At 36.6% G+C, this 24,724-nt stretch overlaps 1 protein-coding gene across 2 annotated transcripts; it reads left to right on the top strand.

The window, feature by feature from the left end:
* Positions 1-6: 6 nt before the first annotated feature.
* Positions 7-24,724, top strand: PCNX4 (pecanex homolog 4 (Drosophila)). Of its 2 annotated transcripts, XR_001514542.1 has the most exons (12): positions 7-233; positions 6,446-7,190; positions 10,140-10,319; positions 10,408-10,922; positions 11,171-11,271; positions 11,384-11,503; positions 13,538-13,898; positions 16,911-17,014; positions 18,192-19,219; positions 19,596-19,782; positions 21,173-21,456; positions 23,992-24,079. XR_001514542.1 is itself a non-coding variant. In XM_006767654.2 (11 exons), exons 2-11 carry the CDS (start codon positions 6,502-6,504, stop codon positions 24,241-24,243), a joined length of 3,537 nt encoding a protein of 1,178 aa, XP_006767717.1. In that variant the 5' UTR covers positions 7-233; positions 6,446-6,501; the 3' UTR covers positions 24,244-24,724. The 2 variants fall into 2 exon arrangements, 1 of the variants encoding a protein (XP_006767717.1); XM_006767654.2 differs by lacking the exon at positions 21,173-21,456 and having other exon boundaries at positions 23,992-24,724.

Below are 24,724 nucleotides of genomic sequence, written 5' to 3'. Positions count from 1 at the left end.
CGCGCGCTCTGACTTCCGCGCCGAGTGGCGCCAGCGGGAGTTGACGTTAACCATGGAAACGCAGAGCGGGCTGCGGTGCGACCGAGAGGAGCTGGCTGTCAAGTCCCCGCAGTTTATCTGTCTTCCCGTCCGGGTCGCAGACATTCTCCCGGCGGGAGCGCCCAGTCTGTTTATCTGCAGAAATGCAGCCCTTTGGATGCCTTTGCATCGCCTCTTCCCTCGGGTGACTCGAGGTACGTTCGATCCCAACACCCTGGAGACTTCTTTGTCGCCTCAGTTTCCAAGCCAGCGCACAGCCACGTTGTTCTTGCAGTTTTAAATTGCGACAGGTTTCTCGTTCTTCGTTATAAAGCCTACAGGTGCCACTATTGAACTTTCTTGAGACGTAAGATGAACTTAGTCGCTAGAGAGAGCAATCTGGTGTGATTTTAATTTTGTTTTGAAAGACTATATTTTAGCCTGGTGACTTAACAGCATTTTGTTTCCAAGAGACACTTGTGAAATGGAAAATGGCCTTTTAAGTCTTGATTTGCCGATGGCCTTGTTACCCCACTAACGCTTACAAATTACTCTCCTTAGATGGTAATGGACTTTTTCTCTTATCTCCAACTAAACCACTTTTGCCCCAAATTGGTCAACTTCTGGCCCCCTGACCATGAATATCTCGTTACCCACTGATCTACTGCCTCTCTCCACAACTCTCTGTCAAGGACCATCGGTTACTTCTATGAAGTCTACCTCATCAGAAGTTATTTATCCGGCTTTTGAATTCATTATCTGCCTTATTTCTTTCTTACTCGGCTGTATATTAGGTGTTTTGTCTTTGGTTAGCTCATTCCTACAGTTAGGGCAAAGACCATCCTTAATATTATAGGATATCCTCCCAACTTCCCTTTTAAACAGCAATATTTAGTGTTTTTCTACTTTAATCAGCGTATTTAAGCTATGCCATTAATGTATTACATGCGTTTCCATGCCAAGGTGTTTCACTAAATATTAGGGAGAATCAAAAGTATCTCAAGATTTAGCCCCTCACAAATAACTTAATAGAGAAGGAAAAAAAAAGATGAAAAGGTAACATGTGAAGAGTGAACAGTACAAGAAATGCCTTATGTTGATACATGTTACAAGATGAGTAGCATAAACAAGCAATGCTTTTAATATACAGAGAGAAGAGAAGCACAGTTTGGCCTACGTACTCTGCAAAATTTTCGGAAAGGAATAGGCTGAATCTTGAAAGCTGACTAAGATTACTAATTAGGGAAGGGAGTACAGGTATCAGAGGCAAAGGAGAGGCTTTGAGCGGAGGCACCCACGATGAAAAGCACAGAATGTGTTTGCTGGGCATCGGGTTGAGAGTACTAGAGAATGTTTATGTTTGGTAAACTTAAGAGGTGTGCAAATGTCATTCATAAAATACACGCACAAACACAGCATAGTGTGTGTGCCTTCTGAAACTTTTTACACCTGTACAAATTGCACAGCCATTAAACATGCAAGTGTATGTACTCTTGTTTTAAAATGCAAATGGGTCTTCGTGTGTTTGTTTTACTTTGCAGTATCTCATGGGAATCTTTCCATGTTTTCACATTAACAATAGATCTTCAGAATATTTCCCTGCTTGGAATATAATCACAGGGTATCCTATCAAAGTTAAACGAACATGAGTAGTAACGTGCATGCAGCTAGGTAGTCTGGTTGATAAGTATCCTTAGTTTTTGGCTTCCTTTCCCAGCAAGCCATCTCACCTTGTTCCCGGCTTGCCTCGGTGGAGCAAGAGAGGGCAACTTTTCCTAACTTCCTGGGGAACTTCAGGCACATCCAGATCTTTAAAAAGCCCAGGCCAGCCATCCAAGTTTATTTTCCTATCTGAGGTCATTTTATCATAGATAATTGAAATCAGAATGTTTACCCCTGCTTACAGGAGTGTGCCTTTACTTACCCTATGGCTTCTACAGAACAATCATATCAGAATACAGTACACTCAGTGTACAGAATACTAAGCCTGACATCAGTACAGGAGATAAACTTATTCGGAGGGTAGGTAGGCAATCTTCTCATTCTCTGAGATTGAACCATCAACCATAAAGTTCTGCTGTTTTGTGAGTACTTGCAGGGCTCTCATGTGAGTAAAAGCTATGACTTGTTCTGTGCAGAATGAAGACTAATGGCTTGAAGATAGAAGACTACTAGGGGCCCAGTTCACGAATTCGTGCACCTTGAAAGGAACTGTGGGCCGCAAGGCTGCTTTAGGCACAGGGGCGGGTCTCGGCCCATCCTCCGTGCCCCTGCCTGGCCCCTCCTGCCATGGCCCCCAGTCCCCTGTCTGCCAGCAGCCCCGCTCCTGCCGCTGCCGATGGCGCCAGCCCCGCCTACATCCACTGTCTGCCAGCAGCCCCGCTCCTGCCGCTGCCGATGGCGCCAGCCCCGCCTACATCCATTGACAGCATGGAGCAACTGGGCTGGTGCCAGCAGTGGGTGCGAGCAGGGCCGGCGCAGTCAGCAGGTGCGAGCAATCGCTGCTGTCCTGATCACCCCTCTGGAACAGGGGAAGGTGGAGAAGCCTTCAGGGGCAATCAGGGCCAGCAGCTGCCACTCGCATCCGATGATGGCGCCAAGCAATTGGGAAGGGTGCCGGGTATCAGCAGTGGGTGCAAGCAATGGGTGCAAGCAGTGGCTCCAGTGCTGCCTGCAGGTGCGACGGGGCCAGTGCTGGTAGTGGGTGCAGCGAGGCTGGCACTGGCAGGGGGTGCAAGCGGTAGCTACTGGCCCCAATCTCCCCTCAGGAGCAGGGAGAAGTAGAGAAGCCCTGAGGGGCGATCGGGGCTGGCAGCCACCGCTTACACCCTCTGATGGCACTGAGCAATCGGTGCCAGCACCAGGCGCCAGCAGTGGGTGTGAGTGGGGCCGGCGCTGGCAGCAGGTACAAGCGCCACAGCAGCCCCGCCCCCAACCAGCCATCATCAGGGTGGGCCAGCCAAACTTCACCCATTCACAAATTCGTGCATTGGGCCTCTAATATAGGATAAGTGTTTATTGTTTAAAGAATTTCCTAACAGTATAACAAGAGGGGTTGTAAAGCAGTAATTCTTAATAGTGACCCAAAAACCTTTTGTGATGCCCAAAAGCTCTCTCCAGGGCTGATTTTGATTGGGTAGAAGTGGCTTGCAGAAAAACTTTTAAACTGACGGGAAGAAAGGCTATTTTAAGATGGCTTTAAATACTTTTATGTGTTATAAAAATATTAAAAATTTTATCATCTTAACCATTTTTCAGTGTATAGTTCAGTAATATTAAGATTACTACTTTGTCGTGCACCATACTTTCCCATGATTCCTTTCATCTTGTAAAACTCTATACCCATTAAAAAACACTCCCCATTCTCCTGTCCCCCCAGCTCATGACAGTCATCATTCTACTTTCAATCTATGATTTTGATTATTATAAGTACCTCATATAAGTAGTGTCATATAGTATTTGAAATGTGACTTATTTCACTTAGCATAATGTCTTTAAGGTTCATCTATGTTGTAGCATATTACAAGATTTCCTTCCTTTTTAAGACTGAATAATATTCCCCTATAAGTATATACCACATTTTGCTTATCCATTACTCCTTTGATGGACATTGAGTTGATTCCACATTTTAGTTATTGTAAATAATGCTGCTATGGACATGAGTATATAATACCTCTTTGAGAACCTGCTTTTAATCCTTTGGGCATATATCCAGAAGTGGAATTCCTAGGTTTTATGGTAATTTGATTTTTAATTTTTTGAGGAATTACCATACTGTTTTTCATAGAAATTGTACCATTTTACATTCCCAGCAGCAGTGCACATGGTTCTAGTTTTTCCAGATTCTCGTCAGTATTTGTCATTTTTTGTTGTTGTTTTGGTTAGCTCATCCTAATGGGTGTGAGGTAATATCTCATTGTAGTTTTGATTTGCATTTCCCTAATGACTAGTGATGTTGAGCATCTTTTCATTATTTTCATTTTGGTTATTGGAATTGGTATGTCTTCTTTGGAGAAATGCCTATTCAAGTCCTTTGCCATTTTTTGAATTGAGTTGTTTGTTCTTTTATTGTTGGGTTTTTGGAGTTCTCTATATATTCTGCATATTAATCCCTTATCAGGTATATGCTTTGCAAATATTTTTTCTCATTCTGTGGGTTGCCTTTTGACTCAGTTGATAGTATCTTTTGATGCATATACTTTTAAAATTTTTATTCAGTCCAATTTATCTATTTTTTGTTGTTACTTATTGCTTTCCAAGAAATCATTTCCAAATCCAATGTTGGAAGCTTTTCTTCTGTATATTCTTCTAAGAGTTTTATTATTTTAGCTCTTACATTTAGGTCCTTGATCCATGTGAGGTAGGTTTTTTTTACAGAGAGGAAGAGAGAGTGATAGAGTTAGAAACATCGATGAGAGAGAAACATCCATCAGCTGCCTCCTGCACACCCTCCACTGGGGATGTGTCTGCAACCAAGGTACATGCCCTTGACCGGAATCTAACCCAGGACCCTTGAGTCTGCAGGCTGATGCTCTATCCACTGAACCAAACCAGTTAGGGCACGTGAGGTAGTTTTTGTATATTGTGTTTGGTGAGGGTCTGACTTCATTCTTTTGCATCTGGATATCCTGTTTCCCAGCACCATTTGTTGCAAAAGACTGTCCATTCCTATTGGATGGTCTTGCATCTTTGTCAAATCTTTGACCATATGTAAGAGTTTATTTCTGGGCTTTCTATTCTGTTCCATTGGTATATATGTCTATCATTGTGAAGATGGCTTTAAACATAATTCTTCTTTTCTAGTACAACATATGATCCCTGAGGTAATCCTTTGTTAGCTAGCCCTGTGTTAGGCAACTGTTTTTCTGGATAAGCTACTGAGTATATCCCAGGAAAAGGAAAACTTGAAAATAAGAGAGACCACATTGTTTGATACATAGTTTTTGTGACCCTTAAATTAAAATAATCTAGAGCAGCGATTTTCAATCTTTTTCATCTCATGGCACACATAAAATAATTACTAAAATTCTGCGGCACACTAAAAAATATTTTTGCCAATCTGACCAAAAAAAAATAAGTTTAATGTTGATTGATTTATAAAAAATAATAGTAATTGCTTATCCTTTTTGCTCCAAAGTGACTTTTTAAAACATCAGGTATCTATACTTGTAAATAAGGATTTCTGGTACCAAGACTTAACCAATCAGATGCAACCTCATTATGCGATGTGACCAATAAGATGCAGCTCTAATATATGACCTATATATTTATGGTTCAAGAGAGGGAATTCACACCAGACGGCTATTGTGTTAGCTGTTGTCATTTTTTATTTTTATTTGGTAGTCTAAGGGAGAAGGGAGTTAGTGCCCCTGACTTCATAGTTTTAAAAATTCTTGCAGGACACCAGTGGAAAATCACTGATCTAGACTAAAGCATGTATAGGTCTTGTTATTATTTCAAATGCTTTTTTAGAGCAAGTAGATTTTTGAAAACTGACAACAGAAAGAGAGACTAAAATTTTAATCCTGTGATAATATAGCTAATAATTATGCATTATTCTGATACCTGAAGTCTTTTGAGTTGAATGATGAAATCATTGTTCTTCCTACTACATGTTGAACAGCCAGTGGCTTTTTATCAGAATGCTACTGTTTTAGCAGGATTTAACTTTTTAAATTATCGGAAAATCCTAAATTTACTATAATTGTTAAGTGATATGACTAACAGTATTTCTGTTTTCCATTTCTATTTCTATTTTAATTCAAGGTAATTATAGAGAATATCCTTATTTTAGGGCAGAAGTTGGTAAACTGTGACCCACAGGCCACATCTGGCCCACAACCAGTTTGGGTAAATAATGTAAAGTTTTATTGGAACACAATCAATCATATCCATTTTCGTATGTAAAGTCTGTGGCTGCTTTTCTGCAACAACAGCAGGGTTGAGTCATTATAACAAAGACCATATGGTCCACAAAACCTAAAATGTTCATTCTTTGACCCTTTACAGAAAAAATCTGCTGGCCCTTGTAATAGAGGGAAAAGTTAATAATCAAACAACAGAAGCTCTCAGGAAAATGATCAGTTAAACCAGATTTGAGTTGAAAGTACTTACTTCTTTAACTTTCCTTTGGTCTCAAAAATCTCAAATTGTGAGTTAATGTAAGATTTAATTCCAGATATTATGTTCTAGATAAATTAATAATAATGTGGTGGTCGTTTTTTTTTTTTTTTCAAATGAAAAACAACTTAGCCATTATTTATTTAGTACCAAGTATGTGTCAGGAAACGGGGAGGAGGTAGAGAAATGAGGTTGTAAATCCTGCCCTTGAAGGAATTGAAGAAAGAACATAGAAATGTGGGATTTCCCCTACATGTTTTAAGTATGACATTTCCAAAAAGTGACTTTTTTCTTTCTTTTTTTTTAGAGACTGCTGTGTTACAGAAAGTGATGTGACTTTCAGGGTACTCCTGAGTGAGAAGGATGAGTCCTGATGTGCCTCTACTGAATGATTACAAAAAGGACTTCCTTCTGAAGCGCTTTCCACAGACTTTTCTTGGAGGCCCTCGGCTCAGATTAGGCTATTGTGCACCTCCTTACGTATATATTAATCAAATTGTCCTTTTTCTGATGCCATGGGTTTTGGGTGGGATAGGAACACTTTTGTACCAATTAGGCATCCTAGAAGACTATTACACAGCAGCGCTCTCAGGTGGACTAATGCTTTTCACCGCATTTGTCATCCAGTTCACAAGTTTATACGCCAGAAACAAATCATCAACGGTAGAAAGAATGCTAAGCCCAGATATCTTGGCAGAGGAAGATGAGCATGAATTTACAAGTTGTACCGGTGCTGAGACTATCAAGTTTCTAATTCCTGGGAAGAAACATACAGCCAATATGGTTTTTCATTCCGTTCTTGCTGGGTTATTGTGTGGTCTTGGAACGTGGTATCTGCTCCCAAATAGGATAACCTTGCTGTATGGCAGTGCAGGAGGCACTGTTCTGCTGTTTTTCTTTGGATGGATAACATTATGTACAGGAGAATATTCATTAATTGTAAACACAGCCGTAGAGACTGCAACTTTTCAAACTCAGGATACTTATGAAATCATTCCTCTTATGAGACCTCTTTATATTTTTTTCTTTGTTTCTATAGATCTTGCATACAGGTAATAAGCTATCAAATACTTTATAACTCGCTTTATTTTAAAGCAGACATAATAGGAGCACTCTCCATAGTATTAAAAAATGTCTCTTTGAAGTGGAAGTCATCAAGATAAACCATTGGGTGATAGCTTTGATGATTAATCTCTAGGAAAAATTTCTGTTAAACGTATATACTAAAACAGTAAGTAAATCTTATTGAAGAGTAAAAAGAAAATCCTTTATAAGATAAATCAACAAAATTTCAGTCCTATGTTTCACTTTAAAGAAGGAGCTATGAATCTCTATGATAGCTGGCTAAAACCTGGGGAAAGAGATAGAACTTTACTGTGAGGAGAAAATGAATACTTTAAAATTTATATACATAAATATTATGTACAGATTGAATTTCTGATGAATAGATAACGTCGAATTTTGTTATAGTAACTATATTGAAGAAAGAAATATTTTAAAATACCAGTTGGCTACAGAAGAAAAATCAAAAGAATATTTAACAAAATTGTTTACAAAATTGTTTGATAACCATTTTTTGCTTGCCTTTTCTAACCCCATTTTGCTTGCCTTTTTCTAAATCTTACTTTTCTTTCTTTGTTGCTATAGATTATAGCTTTCTCTTTTATAGGTTAGTGTCCAGGTAGAAATGGATAGTCATGTTATGGACTGAATGTTTGTGTTCCCTCCAAATTCATATGTTTAAAGCCCTAACACCCCATGTGATAGTATTTGGAGATGAGGGTTTTTGGAAGGTAATTATCAGAAACATTAGAATTTAAACATTTTTATATAAAAGAATTAACACAATTCTTTTATATGAAAGAATTAACCACAAAAAAATTAAACATTTTTATATAAAAGAATTAACCTATTTGGGCTGAGTCATATACACAAGAATATAATCACAGTGTTTAGTTACCTCAATTACATATGCTTCTATTTATTTATGATCTTGCATATAAATACTTTTCTGTGCCATTGCTTATATTTATTTTCAAAACAAAAATATGTGGGGAGTAAATGTAATTTGGATAAACTATTTCATGAGTATACATTATTTTACATGCTATCTTATCCTTGACTATGTTAGCAAGAGAAGTGTTATCTTTTTTTAAAGATGTAATTTAAAAGTATATATATTTTTCCATCACCTTTTATCCCCCATCCCCTCTTCCACCTACATCCCTTTCCCCTCTCCCCCACAATCACATACTGTTGTCTGTGAGTACGTGAGTTCTTTCTCTCTTTTTTTTCTTTTTTGCTCAATCTCTCCATGCCCCCTTCCTCCCCCCCATCCCTCACCCCAGAGAGCTGTCAGCTTGCTCTCTATGAATCTAAGGAGAAGTGTTATCTTAACAACAACAAAAAACCCCAGCAACAAAAACCCCTCTATATATCTGCATGTTTTCCTTGACCTTCCTGTGGCTTATTGTGTATGGTTCGATTTTCTTTTTTGTTACTTCAGTGTTTTCTTCTCAGGATGAGATTAATTTTATTTTAAACTATACTACACAAAGCATTGTCCTCTAATTTAGCATCACATTGTTAACCTTGTGTTCATTAATTCTCTGCTTATAAAAATGTGAAGGACATACATTATGATGCAGAGTGCATAGCTAGCATAGTTCTGCTATGTGTGTGACCAAACACATTATGCTGTTATTATATCTGTAGTTTTTATACATTTGCTTCTGGACTGTTAATGTACATTTAAGTGTTGACTATTACAAAAGTTGCCTTTTTCTTTGATTTCTAGTAGCTCAGGTACAATTATAAGTTTTGAGATTCATCTCTTTTGAGTTATCTCTGTAACTCCATAAGTACTATGACATTGTTGCTTTCCAGACAAGGTGATTGTTTAGCCTCATTTCAAAAAATTAGTAACATAGATAATTTTATTAAGTTTGTATTACATTATTTGAATTCATTTAATGATGTTGTATTTAACTGGTCAGTGCTGTATCAAGAACTAGTTTCTCCACTTAGGAGAAAAGCCATCTCTGATTTATGAGATTGTATAGTACCAGTTTGTGCTCACTGTATATACAAAATAGAAACAAATGTGAGTTAAGTTTCCAGGCTAACCCACAGAGACACATTCATAACCTAATGTTGCTGGCCTCTGCTATTAACTATACTAACTTCAAATTCTGGGGCCTGGGAGCAAGACAGTACGAGAGAGTTGAAGAAAGAGAACAGCTTCTTCTCTGCCAGCTACTGATGTGTGAACAGCAGGAAGACTTTGGCTTTCCCAGAGTTACTTGCAATTTTAAACTTAAAAATTTTATACTCTAAAAAATCATTGGTAGAATGTAGCCAATGTAGTTTAGACATTTAAGGGAGAAATGTTTTTGCCCTGGGCTCAGTGCAGTTTTACAGATTCCTAAATTCAATGTTATTCAGTAAACTAGAGGCCCAGTGCATGAATTCGGGGGTCAGGGCCGATCGGGGCGATTGGGGCCGGCTGGCTGAGGGGAGGGACCATGGGAGGTTAGCTGGCTACGGGAGGTTGGCTGTGGGAGTGCACTGACTACCACAGGGCAGCTTCTGCTTTGAGGGTTTGCCCCCCTGGTGATCAGTGCACGTCATAGTGACTGACCAGTCATTTGCTCGTTTGGTCACTTAGGCTTTTATATATATAGATTACTTATATATAGATTACTTTTAATTACATTTTCTTTCCACATTTGAATCCACATATTCGCTAAGTGCTAATTTGTACACTGCTGAGGAGAGAGGGTAGTTCTTGATATAAGGGAGGGACAATGATCACAACTTATATGTGTTGATCTTTTGCAAATTGGGACTAGGACCTTTCTGTAAGTGTTCTTTGGTTTTGGGGGAGGGGGTGGTATTTATGGTGTGGGAGGGGAAGGGTGTATGTATGTTTTGTTTTTCCTGAAAAGATTCTCTGCTATATATAATTTTTGTATGATTTAAATATTTTCTTTTCCCTATAGGTTTATGGTAAATATACCAGCTCTAGAACAAATGAATCAGATTTTACACATCTTGTTTATATTTTTACCCTTCCTGTGGGCACTAGGGATTCTGCCCCCACCCGATGCGCTTTTCTTATGGTCAATGGAACAGGTTTTAGTGTTTGGCCTTGGAGGCTCATCTATGTCAACCCATCTACGGTAATTATTTTAAATATTAAAGTTATATGTAACTTACTCTTAAAGGACATTATTGCTTTTCAAACAAATCCTTTTTTTTTCTCTGCAGATTATTAATAATGTTCATCATTTCTGCTGGAACAGCTGGAACATCGTATTTCATTCCAAGCACTGTTGGAGTGGTTCTTTTCATGACTGGACTTGGGTTCTTACTGAGTCTTAACCTAAGTGAGATGGGTTTTGTCTTCAAACACAGTGTAATTGGACACAGAGTTGGAATCAAATCTAAGACTTTACCCCTTGGTTCAGAAAAACAGTTTTCTTGGAAGGAATGCCTCTTCTACGTCATTATATTAGTCTTGGCTCTCTTAGAAAGTATTTTGCTGCATCACTTTGCTTGTTGTTCACAGATTTCCAAAACCAGCTCCCAGGCTATTGTTGGCTATGTTTTGATGATATTACTTATAGTACTATGGATACTTAGAGAAATTCAAAGTGTCTATATCTTTGGAATTTTCCGAAACCCTTTCTATCCAAAGGATGTGCAGACTATGACATTATTCTTAAAAAAGCAAGCAAGGCTCATGAAGATTGGTGTTGTCAGACGGATTTTGCTAAATCTAGGTAGGAAGGTAAAAATTTACTAACTTTGTGTTTATCTACAAAGTGTACAGAAATATGAAATTCCCATATCTGTGTAATATATACTTCATATAAGTGTTTATTTTATGTTTTGGTTCATTTGTTTGGTTTGTGGGTTTTTTTTAGTTAATAGCTTAAATGGGCATTTATAAAGCCTCATATTGGCCAAAATAAAATATGGTAGAAGGGGTTACATTGCCTTAATTAAATTTGTCTTTTGTTTGTCTTAGTGTCACCTTTTGCTATGATAGCATTTCTTTCATTGGACAGTTCCTTACAAGGGCTACACTCTCTGCCTGTCTCCATTGGATTCACAAGAGCTTTTAGAATGGTAATCCTAGTATGCACTTAATAATACTTTCCTATTTCTAAATTTAATTGTGATTTTGTTTACATAGGTTATCAAATTCTCCGTAATCAAGGGGATTTTTTGTGTACTGCAGGTGTGGCAGAATACAGAAAATGCTTTACTGGAGATAGTCATTGTATCCATAGTGCACTTGTTGACCAGTATAGACACATGGTGGAACAGAAGCCTGAATACAGGAATCAGACTCTTACTGGTGAGTGTATTTTTTAACAGCTTTATTGAGGTGTATTTCATATACCATTAAGTTGTCCACTTAAAATACGCAGTTCAGCCCAGCCGGCATGGCCCAATGGTTGAGCATCAACCTATGAACCAGGAGGTGATGGTTCGATTCTCGGTCAGGGCACATGCCTAGCTTGTGAAATGGTTCGATTCTCGGTCAGGGCACATGCCTAGATTGTGAACTCAATCTCCAGTGTGAGGTGTGCAGAAAGGCAGCCAGTCATTGATTTTCTCTCATCATTGATGTTTCTATATCTCTCTCCCTCTCCTTTCCTCTCTGAAATCAATAAAAATATATTTTTAAAAATATGCAATTTAGTGGTATCCCATATTAATAAAAGGCTACCAGTAATATGCAAATTGTCCCTTCAACCGGGAGTTCAACTGGGTGTGGGGGTGGCTTCAACCGGGAGTTCAACTGGGAGTTCAACAGGGAGTTTGACCAGGGGGTGGGGCTGGCCAGCCAACTGCCCACAGCCCCTCCCCCCAGCTGGCCTGGCCCGATTGGCGCTGATCAGGGCAGGCCGGCAGGACCCCATTCATGCACGAATTCATGCACTGGGCCTCTAATATATTCAGAATTTTTCATCCATCACCACAATCTAATTTTAGAACATTTTCAACATCCAGAAAGAAACCTCATACATATTGTATTTATCATTCCTAGTCTCCATCACACCCACCTCCTGATCCAGCCCCAGCAACCATTAATCTACTTTCTGTTTCTATGTATTTGCCTATTCTGGACATTTTATATTAATGGAAATATACAATATTTCCATTAAAGTCTTGTGTATCTTGCTTCTTTCACCTATGTTTTCAAGGTTCATCCTTACTGTTGCATGTATCAGTATTCTTTTTTGTTGCTTAGTAGTATTCTGTTTTACTTTTGACTATGAATAATGCTACTATGCACATTTGTGTACACGTTTTTTATATGGACATATTTCCAAATATTTTTCCAAAGTGGCTGCACCATTTAACATTCCCACTAAACAGTGCATGAGGATTTTAATTTCTCTACATCTTCACAAACACTTGTTATTATCTGACTTTTTCATTATAGTCATTATAGTGTAAACTGCTATCTTGTGATTTTGATTTGTATCTCTCTGAATGCTAATGATGCATCTTTTCATATGTTTATTGGCCATTTATGCATGTTTTTTGGAGAAATGTCTATTCCAATACTTTGCCCACTTTTATTTGGAGTATTTATCCTTTTATTGTTGAGTTGTAAGAGTTCTTTATATATTCTGGATACAAGTTCCTTGACAGATATATGATAAAAGTTTTCTCACATTATGTAGATTGTCTTTTACTTTCTTTATGTCCTTTGAAGCAAAAAAAGTTTTTAATTTTGGTGAAGTTCAGTTTATCAGTTTTTTCTTTTATCACTTGTATTTTTTGTTTTATATGTAATAAACACTGCCCATTCCAAGATCAGAAAGATTTACTATATTTTCTTCTAAGAGTTTTACAGTTTTAGCTCTTACATTTGGGTCTGTGATCTCTTTGAGTTAATTTTTATATATGATGTGAGGTAGGATTTCAAATCTATTATTTTGTATATGGATGTGCAATTGTCTAGCACTATTTATTGGAAAAACTGTTCTTTCTTCAATGATGTTTCTTCTTCCCATTCATGAACATGAGCTGTATTTACATTTATTTAGGTCTTCTTTAGTTTATTTCAACAGAATTTTATAATTTTCAATATAGTACAAGTATGCTTTTGTTAAATTTATTTCTAAGTATTATATTCTTTATAATTATAGATGGAATTGTTTCCTTTATTCATTTTTGGCTTATTTACTACTACAGTGTAGAATACAATTGATTTTTTAATACTAATCTTATATCCAAAAACCTCCCTAAATTCTTTTTCTAATAGATTTTAGATTCATGAAATGAGAAAGAATAAGGAGTAAAAATCATTTTTAATAAGAAATAAGAAATATAAAAGATTCTTTAAGAATAAAAAACTATTTTTATGCCTCTACAGGTTGGTATCATGCGTGACCGTCTGATTCAGTTCATCTCTAAATTGCAGTTTGCTGTGGCTGTACTTTTTGCATCATGGACAGAGAAAAATCGTAGACAATCAACCACCACTTTATGTGTACTCAACATTGTTTTCTGTCCATTCTTGTTGGTTTTCATAGTTTTTTCCACACTACTCTCTTCTCCCCTACTCCCCCTCTTCACCCTTCCTTTGTTCCTGGTGGGGTTTCCCCGACCTGTTCGGACTTGGCCAGGAGTGGTGGGCACTGCAGCCTCTGTGTGTGCAGATTCAGTGTACTACTACCAGATGATCCCAAGTTTGACCGCTGCACTGCAGTCTGCAATGGTAGCTGGAAGTTTAGGTAAGTAGATGGCTTGTGCTTAAATACTCACTAATGTATTTAAAGTACAAAAACACGAACACACAGAAAAACAGTCTTTTGAGCCAACTACTTATACAAATTATAGTACTTTGGTGTACAGGCAGAAAGACTAAATATGAAGTAGAGGTATGTCTCCTGCTTGTTGTTGTTATCTCCTGCTCCTTATTTTGAGGTAAAGTTATAAAATGAAAATACTAAGGGAAAATTTTAGTATGATCTGACAATATTTTAAAAAACTCTTGCATGTTTTTTTTTTTTTATTTTTAGAGAGAGAGGAAGGGAGAGGGATGGAAACATCCATGAGAGAGGAACATCATCGATCAGCTGCCTCCTGCACACCCCTTCTGGGGATCAAGCCTGCAATCCAGGCATGTGCCCTGACTGGGAGTCAAACCATAATCTCTTGGCTCCTGGGTTAACGCTCAACCACTGAGACACACCAGCCAGGCTAAACAACTTTTTCTTGAATAAAGTCAGGTTGTAGCCTCATCATTGAAACATGAAAACACTTTATCTCCCAAAATTGTTATGTATTTATGAGTTCATAGCAAGAAGATGCAGTAGCTTTAGACCCATAAAGAGTGAAAACTACCTTTATTTTACATAGTGTCATATTGAAGGGCTTAAGGGAGTTTGCTCATATATTATTAGTTCTTATATAGCAACTTAAGCAGTCTGACAAAGTTACAGGTAAGATAACAAAGATTTTGGGCAATGATTGGTGGCCTCCCAAAATGAAGTGCTATGTAAATTAGCAATATTTTTAATGAGAATGAATTAATTTTATGATACTTATAATTTTATGTTACTTATATAATTTTATTGTAGAACTATGTAATGCCTCTAAAGGTTGGTTTTAGATAAGCTATAAGCTGATGATAACAGTGTATAACCTCCTATCATAGGCCCCTGAAACTTGTTTTAGAAATGAGCGATGACTTCCTAGCAAACTGATGCCAGGCAGAATAGCAATTAAAATTACAATAGAATGTAATGTTTACTTGGGTTGAGCTTTTCTTTATGATGATGTTAGATAATTTAGAAAAAACTTTACCTTTGTAGTACAAATTTTTTGTGAATAATTTTCCTTTTATAGGAAATATTCTATACTTTTAATACTTTTATCCAGTTCCAATTAATTTTTATTATGCAATGTTATGCCACTTTTAAGTGGCAGTACTGTGCCACTTTTAAAAATACCTGTAAGATTAAACTCACATCTGAAATGATAAATACCTTAATAATAAAGTAGAAATTATACTTCATTATCAAATCAGTCACACTCAGCCAAGAAGTGTGTTGTAAAATATTTCCTGGGGAAAAATGAGGTAACATTTCACACACATCTGATTGGCAAAAATATAAAAAGTCTGACATTACCAAGTACTGGCAACGGGTATGGGGAACAGGAACTCTCAAACCCTGCTGGAAGGAAATGTGTAAATTTGTAAGCTACCTTGAAGAATAAACTTATATAGTTTGTAGTAAAAATGTACATATCCCATCACCTAGTGATTCTAGTTTGAGTCAGTGATTCCAATTCTAGAGAAACTTGCACGTTTGTTTGGTTTAAGACCATTCCTACATTTGATTATTTGCTAGGAGGACTCACGGGATTCAGCATATAGTCATAGTAAGAGGTCAGCCAAAGAACTTGTATGCATATAAACATAACCAATGGACACAGACAATACGGTGGTGACGGCCTGGGCTGGGAGCGAGGGTGGGCTGGGAGAGGACAATGGGGGAGAAAGACATATGTAATACTTGCAACAATAAAGAATTTTTTAAAAAAGAAAAAGATATTTTATGGCTAAAGCATATATAGGGTAATCAGCCAAGGGAAAAGTCACTTTGGGTAAGAGACTAGATGCAAACTTGCAGGTGTCCTCCCCAGTGTAGTCACACAGAATGTACTTAATTCCCCAGCAATGCGTTGTGACAACATGTGTGATATGTTGACTATCCGGGAAACTTACTTGAGATTCAATGTCTAGGGTTTTTGCTGGAGCTGGTCATGAGGCACCCTCCCTGCCTAATGCATACCAAAATTGCAGACTCCCAGAAGGAAAGCCAGTGTTTGGTATAAACTGTATTGTTTGCACTGAAATACAAGTTCCCAAATGCCAGTCAAGGCAACTTTGTAAGCAGGCCTTTCAAGCCTATCAGTTAGTTCTGTTTGTTAACTTTCCTGCACAACACCTTGTATAAGCAGACTTGCACAAAGATAATTTCTGCAGCATTAAAATTGGAAGCATCCAAAATGTTTATTAAGTGGGAAGTGAATATTCAAATTCAGCGCTATTTATATAATGATTTCTCAGTGCAGTTACAATGAATGGTTGAGCTGTTTGCAGTCAATATAGGCAAATCTCAGACATAATGTTGTGATAAATACTAAGTTTTAAAAGTATTTGTACAGTGTAGTAGGTAGTATTTTATGTAAATTTTAGTACCATAAAACTTTTTTTAATTTATTGGTTTTATAGAGAGAAGGTAAGGGAGAGAGAGAAACATCGATTTGTTGTTTTACTAATCTATGTATTCATTGGTTGATTCTTGTATGTGCCCTGACTGGGGATTGAACCATAAACTTTGGTGTATCTAACCAACTGAGCTACCTGGCCATGGCCCCACAAAACATTTTTATGCATGTCTATAAAATGTCCACAATGTTGTAAATCATTAATGTAAAGATGGCTTTTATATACAGTATTTAATACTTTTCTTGATATATTTAACATGTAGTTAGGATTTTATATAGCAAGTGCTTATATATTGTTTTCTGGAAACTATATCCTTGACTTTTTATGTATTATCATCTGTTGAGAGCTCAATTTAATGCAATGAATAGTTATTTCTATTTTTGATGTAAAGAGAGGGTCAAAGGAGTTGTGAATTAGTTGAAAGTGCGTTATCAATTTTAAAGATTCATGTGGAAAAATAAAACAAGTTTGAGCAATGACTTTTCTTTTTTCAAATTTGTTTTAGGTCTCCTCTTACCTGGTTCTCACTACTTGGGCCGCTTTCAGGATCGTTTAATGTGGATAATGATTCTAGAATGTGGCTATACTTACTGCTGTATTAACATTAAGGTCAGTGTGCATTTGAAACCTCTGTAGTACTATATTTATTTTGCATGTGTAAAATTTTACCTGTTATGTACACATCAAACACTTAGTAGTTCAGTTTGAAAGAGTATCTTTTAGTTACCTGTGAAAACACTTAGGGATTTTTAAAGTATATTTCAATATGTACATATTGATAGGCAGACTAGTGCTAATTGTGTAATAGAGCATAGTAACAAAACATACCTTCCCCCTTTTCGTCCAGTCCTCCTGTTCTTTTTATCTCTGTCTAATTGAGCCTCTCAAAAGTATGACTTTGTAACATTTTTTTACACACCTACATCATATAAGCATTCTCAATAAAAACTTTTTGACCCCAATGCTTCTACCTGCTACACCCTGTGTTTTTTTTTCCTTCCTTTTAGAGCAAAATGCCTTTTTTGAGTTGCTTATAAAACCTAATAATGTGATTCCTTTTATTAATCTTTTGTGCTCCATGACACATGTGGTATAAGGACATACCTTTTGGTGGCAGTCTTTTTTTCTTCCTTTTTTAATTTTTTTGGATACAAGCTTGCTTAGTTTTGCCAAAAGAGAGCTGCTTTATGAAGTTTACATTATAGTGGAAGGAGACAGACAATAACCAAATCCATAAATCTGTATTATTATTATTATTATTATTGTTATTGTTATTATAGTAAAAAAATGGAATATGAGAATGGTTAAATAAATTATGGCATATCCACACAATAGAATAATGCTCTCATAAAGTAGGAGGGAAGGATACAAAACTATTGTGCATATTATATAATTCCAATTTTATTTTTTTCCCTCCAAAAATTATTTTAAAGGTTTGAATAAGTGTTATTCAACCTTGACTACAGATAGTCTTTTAAAATTACAGTCGTATTGAATAAAATTATTTTGGTAATTTCTAGTGGAATTTCTAGAATTTCTTTTGAAATCATGGAATTACTTTTTATTTCTGTATCCACAATCAGATATGTTAAGGACCATTAAGTTGGAGTTAAGGTATATCTCTTGACGTTAAGAAAATGTTTACATTTTTTAATATTTTTATTTTGAGAAACCAATCCAATTCCTTTTCCTTCTCTTTCAAAGAAAAATAATCCATCCTACCTAATTGCTTTTCTCTGTGTAATAAGTGATCATAAACTTAAGTACTTTTTAATTTCTTCTTTAGGGGCTAGAATTGCAAGAGACATCATGTCATACTGCTGAAGCTCGAAGAGTTGATGAAGTTTTTGAAGGTGCCTTTGTACAGGAAGAATGTGCAAAAATATGTTCAATTAATAGACACTTTGGAAATGTCTTAACACCCTGTACTGTGTTGCCTGTGAAAATCTATTCTGATGCCAGGAATGTCCTCTCTGGCATAATAGATTCTCGTGATAACTTAAGAGAATTTAAAGGTGACCTTGTTAAAGTACTTGTGTGGATACTTGTTCAGTACTGCTCCAGAAGGTCCAGCATGCAGGAAAATGTCCAAAAAACTGAAAATAAAGGGAAAGCATCCCTAATAATCCTGCCTGGTTTGAATACTTCACCACAAACCAAATCCCCAGAGGACACAGTTAGTTTAAATTCAGAAATTTTAGAAGACTGGTCTGATGATGTTTTGGGTGATGAGCCAACTCCCAAAAAAGAAAATGAAGAAAAAGATCAATTAAAAGTTTTGCAAAGTATAAATTTGCCTCTTCCAGGATCAGTAGAATCACGAATGGTTGGTGATCATTCTATAGGCAAATTTACTGAAAATAGTCTTTACAAAGCAGTCATATTGGGATACCCTGCTATTGACAAAGGAGCACAAGAAGATATGGCGTATATTCCTCTCATGGAGTTCAGTTGTTCTCATTCTCACCTGTTAAGCGTACCTGAGGAGTGGAGGTCTAACTGTGTACCGAGTTCCAAAATGAAGGAGATGAGCTTATTGTTTCCAGAAGACTGGTACCAATTTGTCTTAAGGCAGTTGGAATGTTTCCCTTCAGAAGGAAATGTACTGGAAGAAATTGCAAAGGACAGAGTTTTAAAAGACTTTTATGTTCATGTAGTAATGACTTGTTATTTTAGTTTATTTTGTGGAGACAATATGGATCCTAGTCCTGGTCATATATTGAGAGTTTTCAATGGTGTTTTGCCTTGGTCTCTTGCCCTTGATTGGATGACTGAAAAGCCAGAACTGTTCCAGCTAACACTGAAAGCTTTCAGGTAATTCATTTTGATGACATACAAATTGTAACATTGGCAAGAATATGTTGAGTTTTTTAATAATCTAGAAGAAGATACATCTTCATTTCTAATTTTAAAAAATAATCACTTTCCTAAGAATGAAAAAATTGATTACTATGTATTGTGATTTTATCAGGAATACACTTCAATGTATATTTCCTTATGTTTTCTTTGTGTGGGGAACTTATTTTTCATTTGGATTTCTTCACTTTAACTCCATGATTTCTCTCTTTTGATCTGAAATACCAACTGTATCATTTCAGTTTAATATCTTAAAAATATTGATTGAACAAAATCTATTTCATTTATAAAGTTGGTAAAAATTTCTAAAATTCTTTGTTTCTCCATTTTTTAGGTATACTCTGAAACTAATGATTGATAAAGCAAGTTTAGGTCCAATAGAAGACTTTAAAGAGCTAACTACCTACCTTGAAGAATATGAAAGCAGCTGGTACATTGGTTTGGTATCTGATGAAAAGTGGAAGGAAGCAGTTTTACAAGAAAAACCATACTTGTTTTCTCTGGGGTATGATCCTAATATGGTAAGGTTAAAACTTAGTTTTTAAATTTTTTTGTATTATACCTTAAAGAACTGAAATCAATTATAAAGGATTTGAACTAAGTGATAGAGAGATGACATTCTATGTATTAATAACAGCTTTAATGCATCTATAATCGTGACTTTATGGTCAACATAGTCCAATTATAAAATGACTAATTATTTACTTTTAAAAACTTAATTGGAGCCAATTAAAAATGTTGTGTATTCATGGTGTAATAACTGACTCATAGAATAGTCAAGTAAATGTCATTTGCTATAGCATACTTGACTAAAAGGATTGTATTTCTATGCTGAATTCAAGTATGAAAATTATCACTTTGGGTTTGACTCCTAGAAGAAAAATTAATTTATGAGTGGCAAAGCATTTCTTTTGCTGACAGTTATACTTTATTTGAAGAATAACTGACTTGTGAAAATTATGAAAGACTTCAAATAGTGAATAATTTTTTAAAGATTTAGTACTTTTCACATAGCATTTAAAATGTCATTGAATGTGGACAAGTATGAAAGATTCAATGTTATGAGCTTATTATGGGTTCCATGTTGGCATTAGAACCTAAGAAGCTCTGCAGATGTGCTCCCCAATGAAAATGATGAAAGTCATTTTTAAAAACAAGCACTTGAAGTCTTGGAAATGGTCCTAAAAGTATACAGAAAATGAAGAAACATTTATTCAAAAAAAATCAACTAAAATGCAGTAGGTACAGTGTGAGTCTGTGGTATTTGAGCCAAGGCTCATTTTCTTCCAGCTCAGTAAGACAGAAACATTCATTCAGTGTTTGGCTAGGAACAGAGCTCCTCTCCCTCAGCTGCCAGTTGGAGAACTAACATTTTCTGAAAGAGGCAGGACTTCCAACATTTCTCATCTTATTCTCAGCTACCTGTTTGAGGCTGGGTTCTAAGCATATGTAGTCAAGATGTGAGACTTCCTTTCTGGATAACCCACCTCATTAGATGGAGACTTTAGCCTGGACATGGTGCTACTGAGAATATTAGGGCCCTGATCACCCTTGTGTACCCATAGGGTGGAGGTTCCACACTGGGAGAGCCAAGAAAAGAAGACCTGAAATTACTGCTGCCCCTCTACCAAGTACTTATCTCCTGCAGCAGAGGTGTTACTCAGAGCACATCATTGTCTCACCTTCAGATCTAGAGCTCTGACTCAGAGATTTTTTCCAGTGAGAGAAGCAAATGATTAACAAAACAATAACAACAACAAAAGGAACCAGCATTATTTGCAAAACAGTGTAGTCACGTTGAGGCCTAAGATTCTCTCAAAAACTATGGAGACTGTAGTGAAAAATAATTAAGAGATAGTTGGTAAGTTCATTAAAAATATAAGCTAAACTATAGGCTGGGTCGATTAACAGGGAGAACCTGAAAAGAAACAGCAGAGAAGAGACCTCCTGGGATCAAAACAAATTTCAAACATTCATCTCCAAAGTTATTTTTTCAAAGGAGCCCAAATTTAATTGGATCAGTCTCTGAAGCAACATATGCCCCAAGTTATTGTTGAAAATGTAGAGCAGTCAGTGGTGTTTAACAGTTGGGTGTGAGCACTTAACACAGAGCCCTGCCAAAACTACTGCTATCCCATGGGAACTGGGCATTCACAAGACTGCACTACCCAAGGAGCAACATCAAAGATTTCACGGTAGGCATGGAGGTAGGGATTAACTTCACTAAAGTTATCCAAAACCACTAAACTAATAAGCAAATAATAATAGCAACCCATGCAGTAGAGGGAGGAGAGGATTCGTACCCAGAATTGCTACAGTGTTATCTGAAATGTCCAGTTTTCAACAAAAATTATGAGGCATGAAAAGAAACAGGAAAGTCTGATCCATATAGCAGGTTAAAAAAAAAGGACAACAGAAATTGCCTATGAGATCAACCAGATATCAGATTAACAAAGATTTCAAAGTAGACATAAATATGTTCAAAGGACTAAAGAAAACCATGTGTTAAAAAAGTCAACAAAGTGGGCAACACAATGGGTATAGAACAGCCGTGGGCAAACTACAGCCCAGGGGCCGGATCTGGCCCGTTTGAAATGAATAAAACTATTGAAAAAAAAGGCCGTACCCTTTTATGTAATGATGTTTACTTTGAATTTATATTAGTTCACACAAACACTCCATCCATGCTTTTGTTCCGGCCCTCCAGTCCAGTTTAAGAACCCATTGTGGCCCTTGAGTCAAAAAGTTTGCCCACCCCAGTATAGAAGGAATATACCTCAGTGTCATTAAGGCTTTATATCACAAGCCCATAGCTAACACCATACTCAATAGTGAAAAGCTGATCTAAGATTAGTAACAAGACAAGGATCCCTATTCTTGCCACTTACTCACCACATTATTGGACGTCTTAGAGCAATTAAGTAAGAAAAAGAAAAGTCATTAAAATCAGAAAAGAAGTAAAACTGGTACTAACTGTAAATGATATATTATAAGCAGAAAACCCTAAGGACTCCACCAAAGTAATTCATTAAAGTTGCAGTATACAAAATCTACACTAATAAAAGACAAAGATGCTAATTGACCATACCTTCGCTATGCCAGCCAATCAGAGCGACTATATGCAAATTAACCCAACCAAGATGGCGGCTAATTTGCATATACTGGCTGGGAGCGAAGACTGAAGACAACGTAGAAGGCAGCCAAGCGCTGCAGAAGGGAGCAAAGTAGAGGCGGCAGAGACAGGAACAGAGCCAAGGCGGCGGAGGCGGGAGGCGGGAACAGAGCCGGGGCACGGTGGGCAGTGGGGGTGGGGGGGACGGCAGGAAGCAGGAGGCTGTGGGAGGCAGTGGAAAGCGGGAGGGAGCTGAGGCGGCAGAGGCGGGAGCCACGCCCTATTGCAGGAATCTTCCTGCCATGGGCCTCTAGTTAATATATAAAAATTGCTGCATTTCTATACACTAGTGAACTGTCATAAAGAGAAATTAAGAAAACATCTCATTTACAGTTGCATCACAAAGAATAAAATACCTAAGAATAAATTTAACCAAGGAGGTGAAAGACTTGTACACTGAAAACTCTTAGGACATTGATGAAATAATTTGAAGAAGACACAAATAAATGGAAAGATAGTCCATGCTCATGGATTTGTCATCAGGGAAATGCAAATAACCACAGTAAACATCACTCATACATACTAGGTTGACTAAAATGAAAAAAATCAGATAAGTGTTGTCAAGGATGTGGAAAAATTGGAACTCTAATACAGTGCTGGTGGAAATGTAAAATGGAGCAACCACTTTGAGAAACCTGACAGCTTTCAAATGATTAAACATAGAATTACCATCTGACCTAGTTTTTCACTGTTAGGTGTATCCCCAAGAGAAATGAAAACATAAGATACAAATAAAAACTTGTACAAGAATGTTGACAGCAGTGTTATTCATAATTGCCAAAAGGTGGAAATAACCCAGCTGTTCATCACTTATGAATACACACATTGTGGTATATCCATGCAATGGAATATTATTTGATCATAAAAAAGGAATGAAATACTGTTATATGATCAACATGAATGAATCTTGAAAACATGTTAAGTTAAAGACCACATATTATATTACTCCTTTCACTTGAAATTTCCAGAATAGGCAAATTTATGGAGTTAGAAAGTACTGTAATGGTTCTTAGGACTGGGGGAATGAAGGGATGGGAGGGTAATAGCTAGAGTATATGGTTTCCTTTTGAGGTCATGAAAATGGTTTAAAATTGACTGATGATAGTTTTATATATCTGAATATACTAAATAAACTGTTGAATTGTACACTTTATATAAGTAAATTGTATGGAGTGTGAATTACATCTTAGTAGAGCTTTTTTTTTTTTAAAAAAAAAAGCCTATTGTCTGATTTCCTCTGATTAGTATTTATGACTTATGCATTGCTGAGGCCAGATCTGATGAAGGAATAGAGAAGGAAATAGAAGTAGTGAGATTTTGCTGTTCTGTTCATGGAGTGAAATGGCTGTCAGGGAATCTTTTCTCGCATACTTATCCATAGAATTACCTAATAGAGGTGACTCAATTCTGAAGACAAGCAACTCATGTGTACATTTTAATACACCACTTTCTATGTTTGCCTCGAACAATAGAATTTTTCTCTAGGTTTATAAGTAAAATATAAAGGCCTGAATATAATCTCTTTTTTTCTCCCCCCCACCCCATTTGTACTTTAAAGGGAGTTTACACTGGGAGAGTACTTACCCTTCAAGAATTATTGATCCAAGTTGGGAAGTTAAATGCTGAAGCTGTTAGAGGTCAGTGGGCCAATCTTTCTTGGGAATTGCTTTATGCCACAAATGATGACGAGGAACGTTACAGTATACAAGCTCATCCACTGTTTTTAAGAAACCTTACAGTACAAGCGGCTGACCCTCCCCTGGGATATCCAATTTATTCTTCAAAACCTCTCCATATACATTTGTATTAGAGCTTATTTTGACTTGTATTGTCATCAAATGGGATGTCTTTATTTTTTCATTCTAGAAGAGTAACTGGGTGATTTTGCAAACTTCACTGACCTTCCCTCTCTCTTCCCAAAAGTCAGATGCCTGGGAAAAGCTAAGCTCTATAAGTTGATTCTCTTAGCTATCTTAAAGGGGGGAGGGGTGGGAGAACTTTGTCTAACATAAAAGTTAGAACTATTGGCCAATATTTGTGCCCTATGGATTGTGGTAGGCTTTGTTAAATATGAAGCATTTGTATAAAATTAGAAAATGACTTTTTAATGCTTTCTTAAATGTGTGATAGGTGACTTGACTTACAAAAGTCAACAACTATGTAATTTTTACATACTTAAAAAGATATTCCTATCAGTGTTTTTAAGTAATGATAACGGTGCTATTAAAAGTTACATAATGTATATATATTTATTTATTTGAAATGCAATTAAATTTTATAGTATTTTCAAA

The sequence above is a fragment of the Myotis davidii genome, unplaced genomic scaffold (genome assembly GCF_000327345.1).
Source record: "Myotis davidii unplaced genomic scaffold, ASM32734v1 scaffold281, whole genome shotgun sequence".
NCBI lineage: Eukaryota > Metazoa > Chordata > Mammalia > Chiroptera > Vespertilionidae > Myotis > Myotis davidii.
Note: the sequence above shows the minus strand (reverse complement) of the source record. Positions and strands in the feature narration are given on the sequence as shown.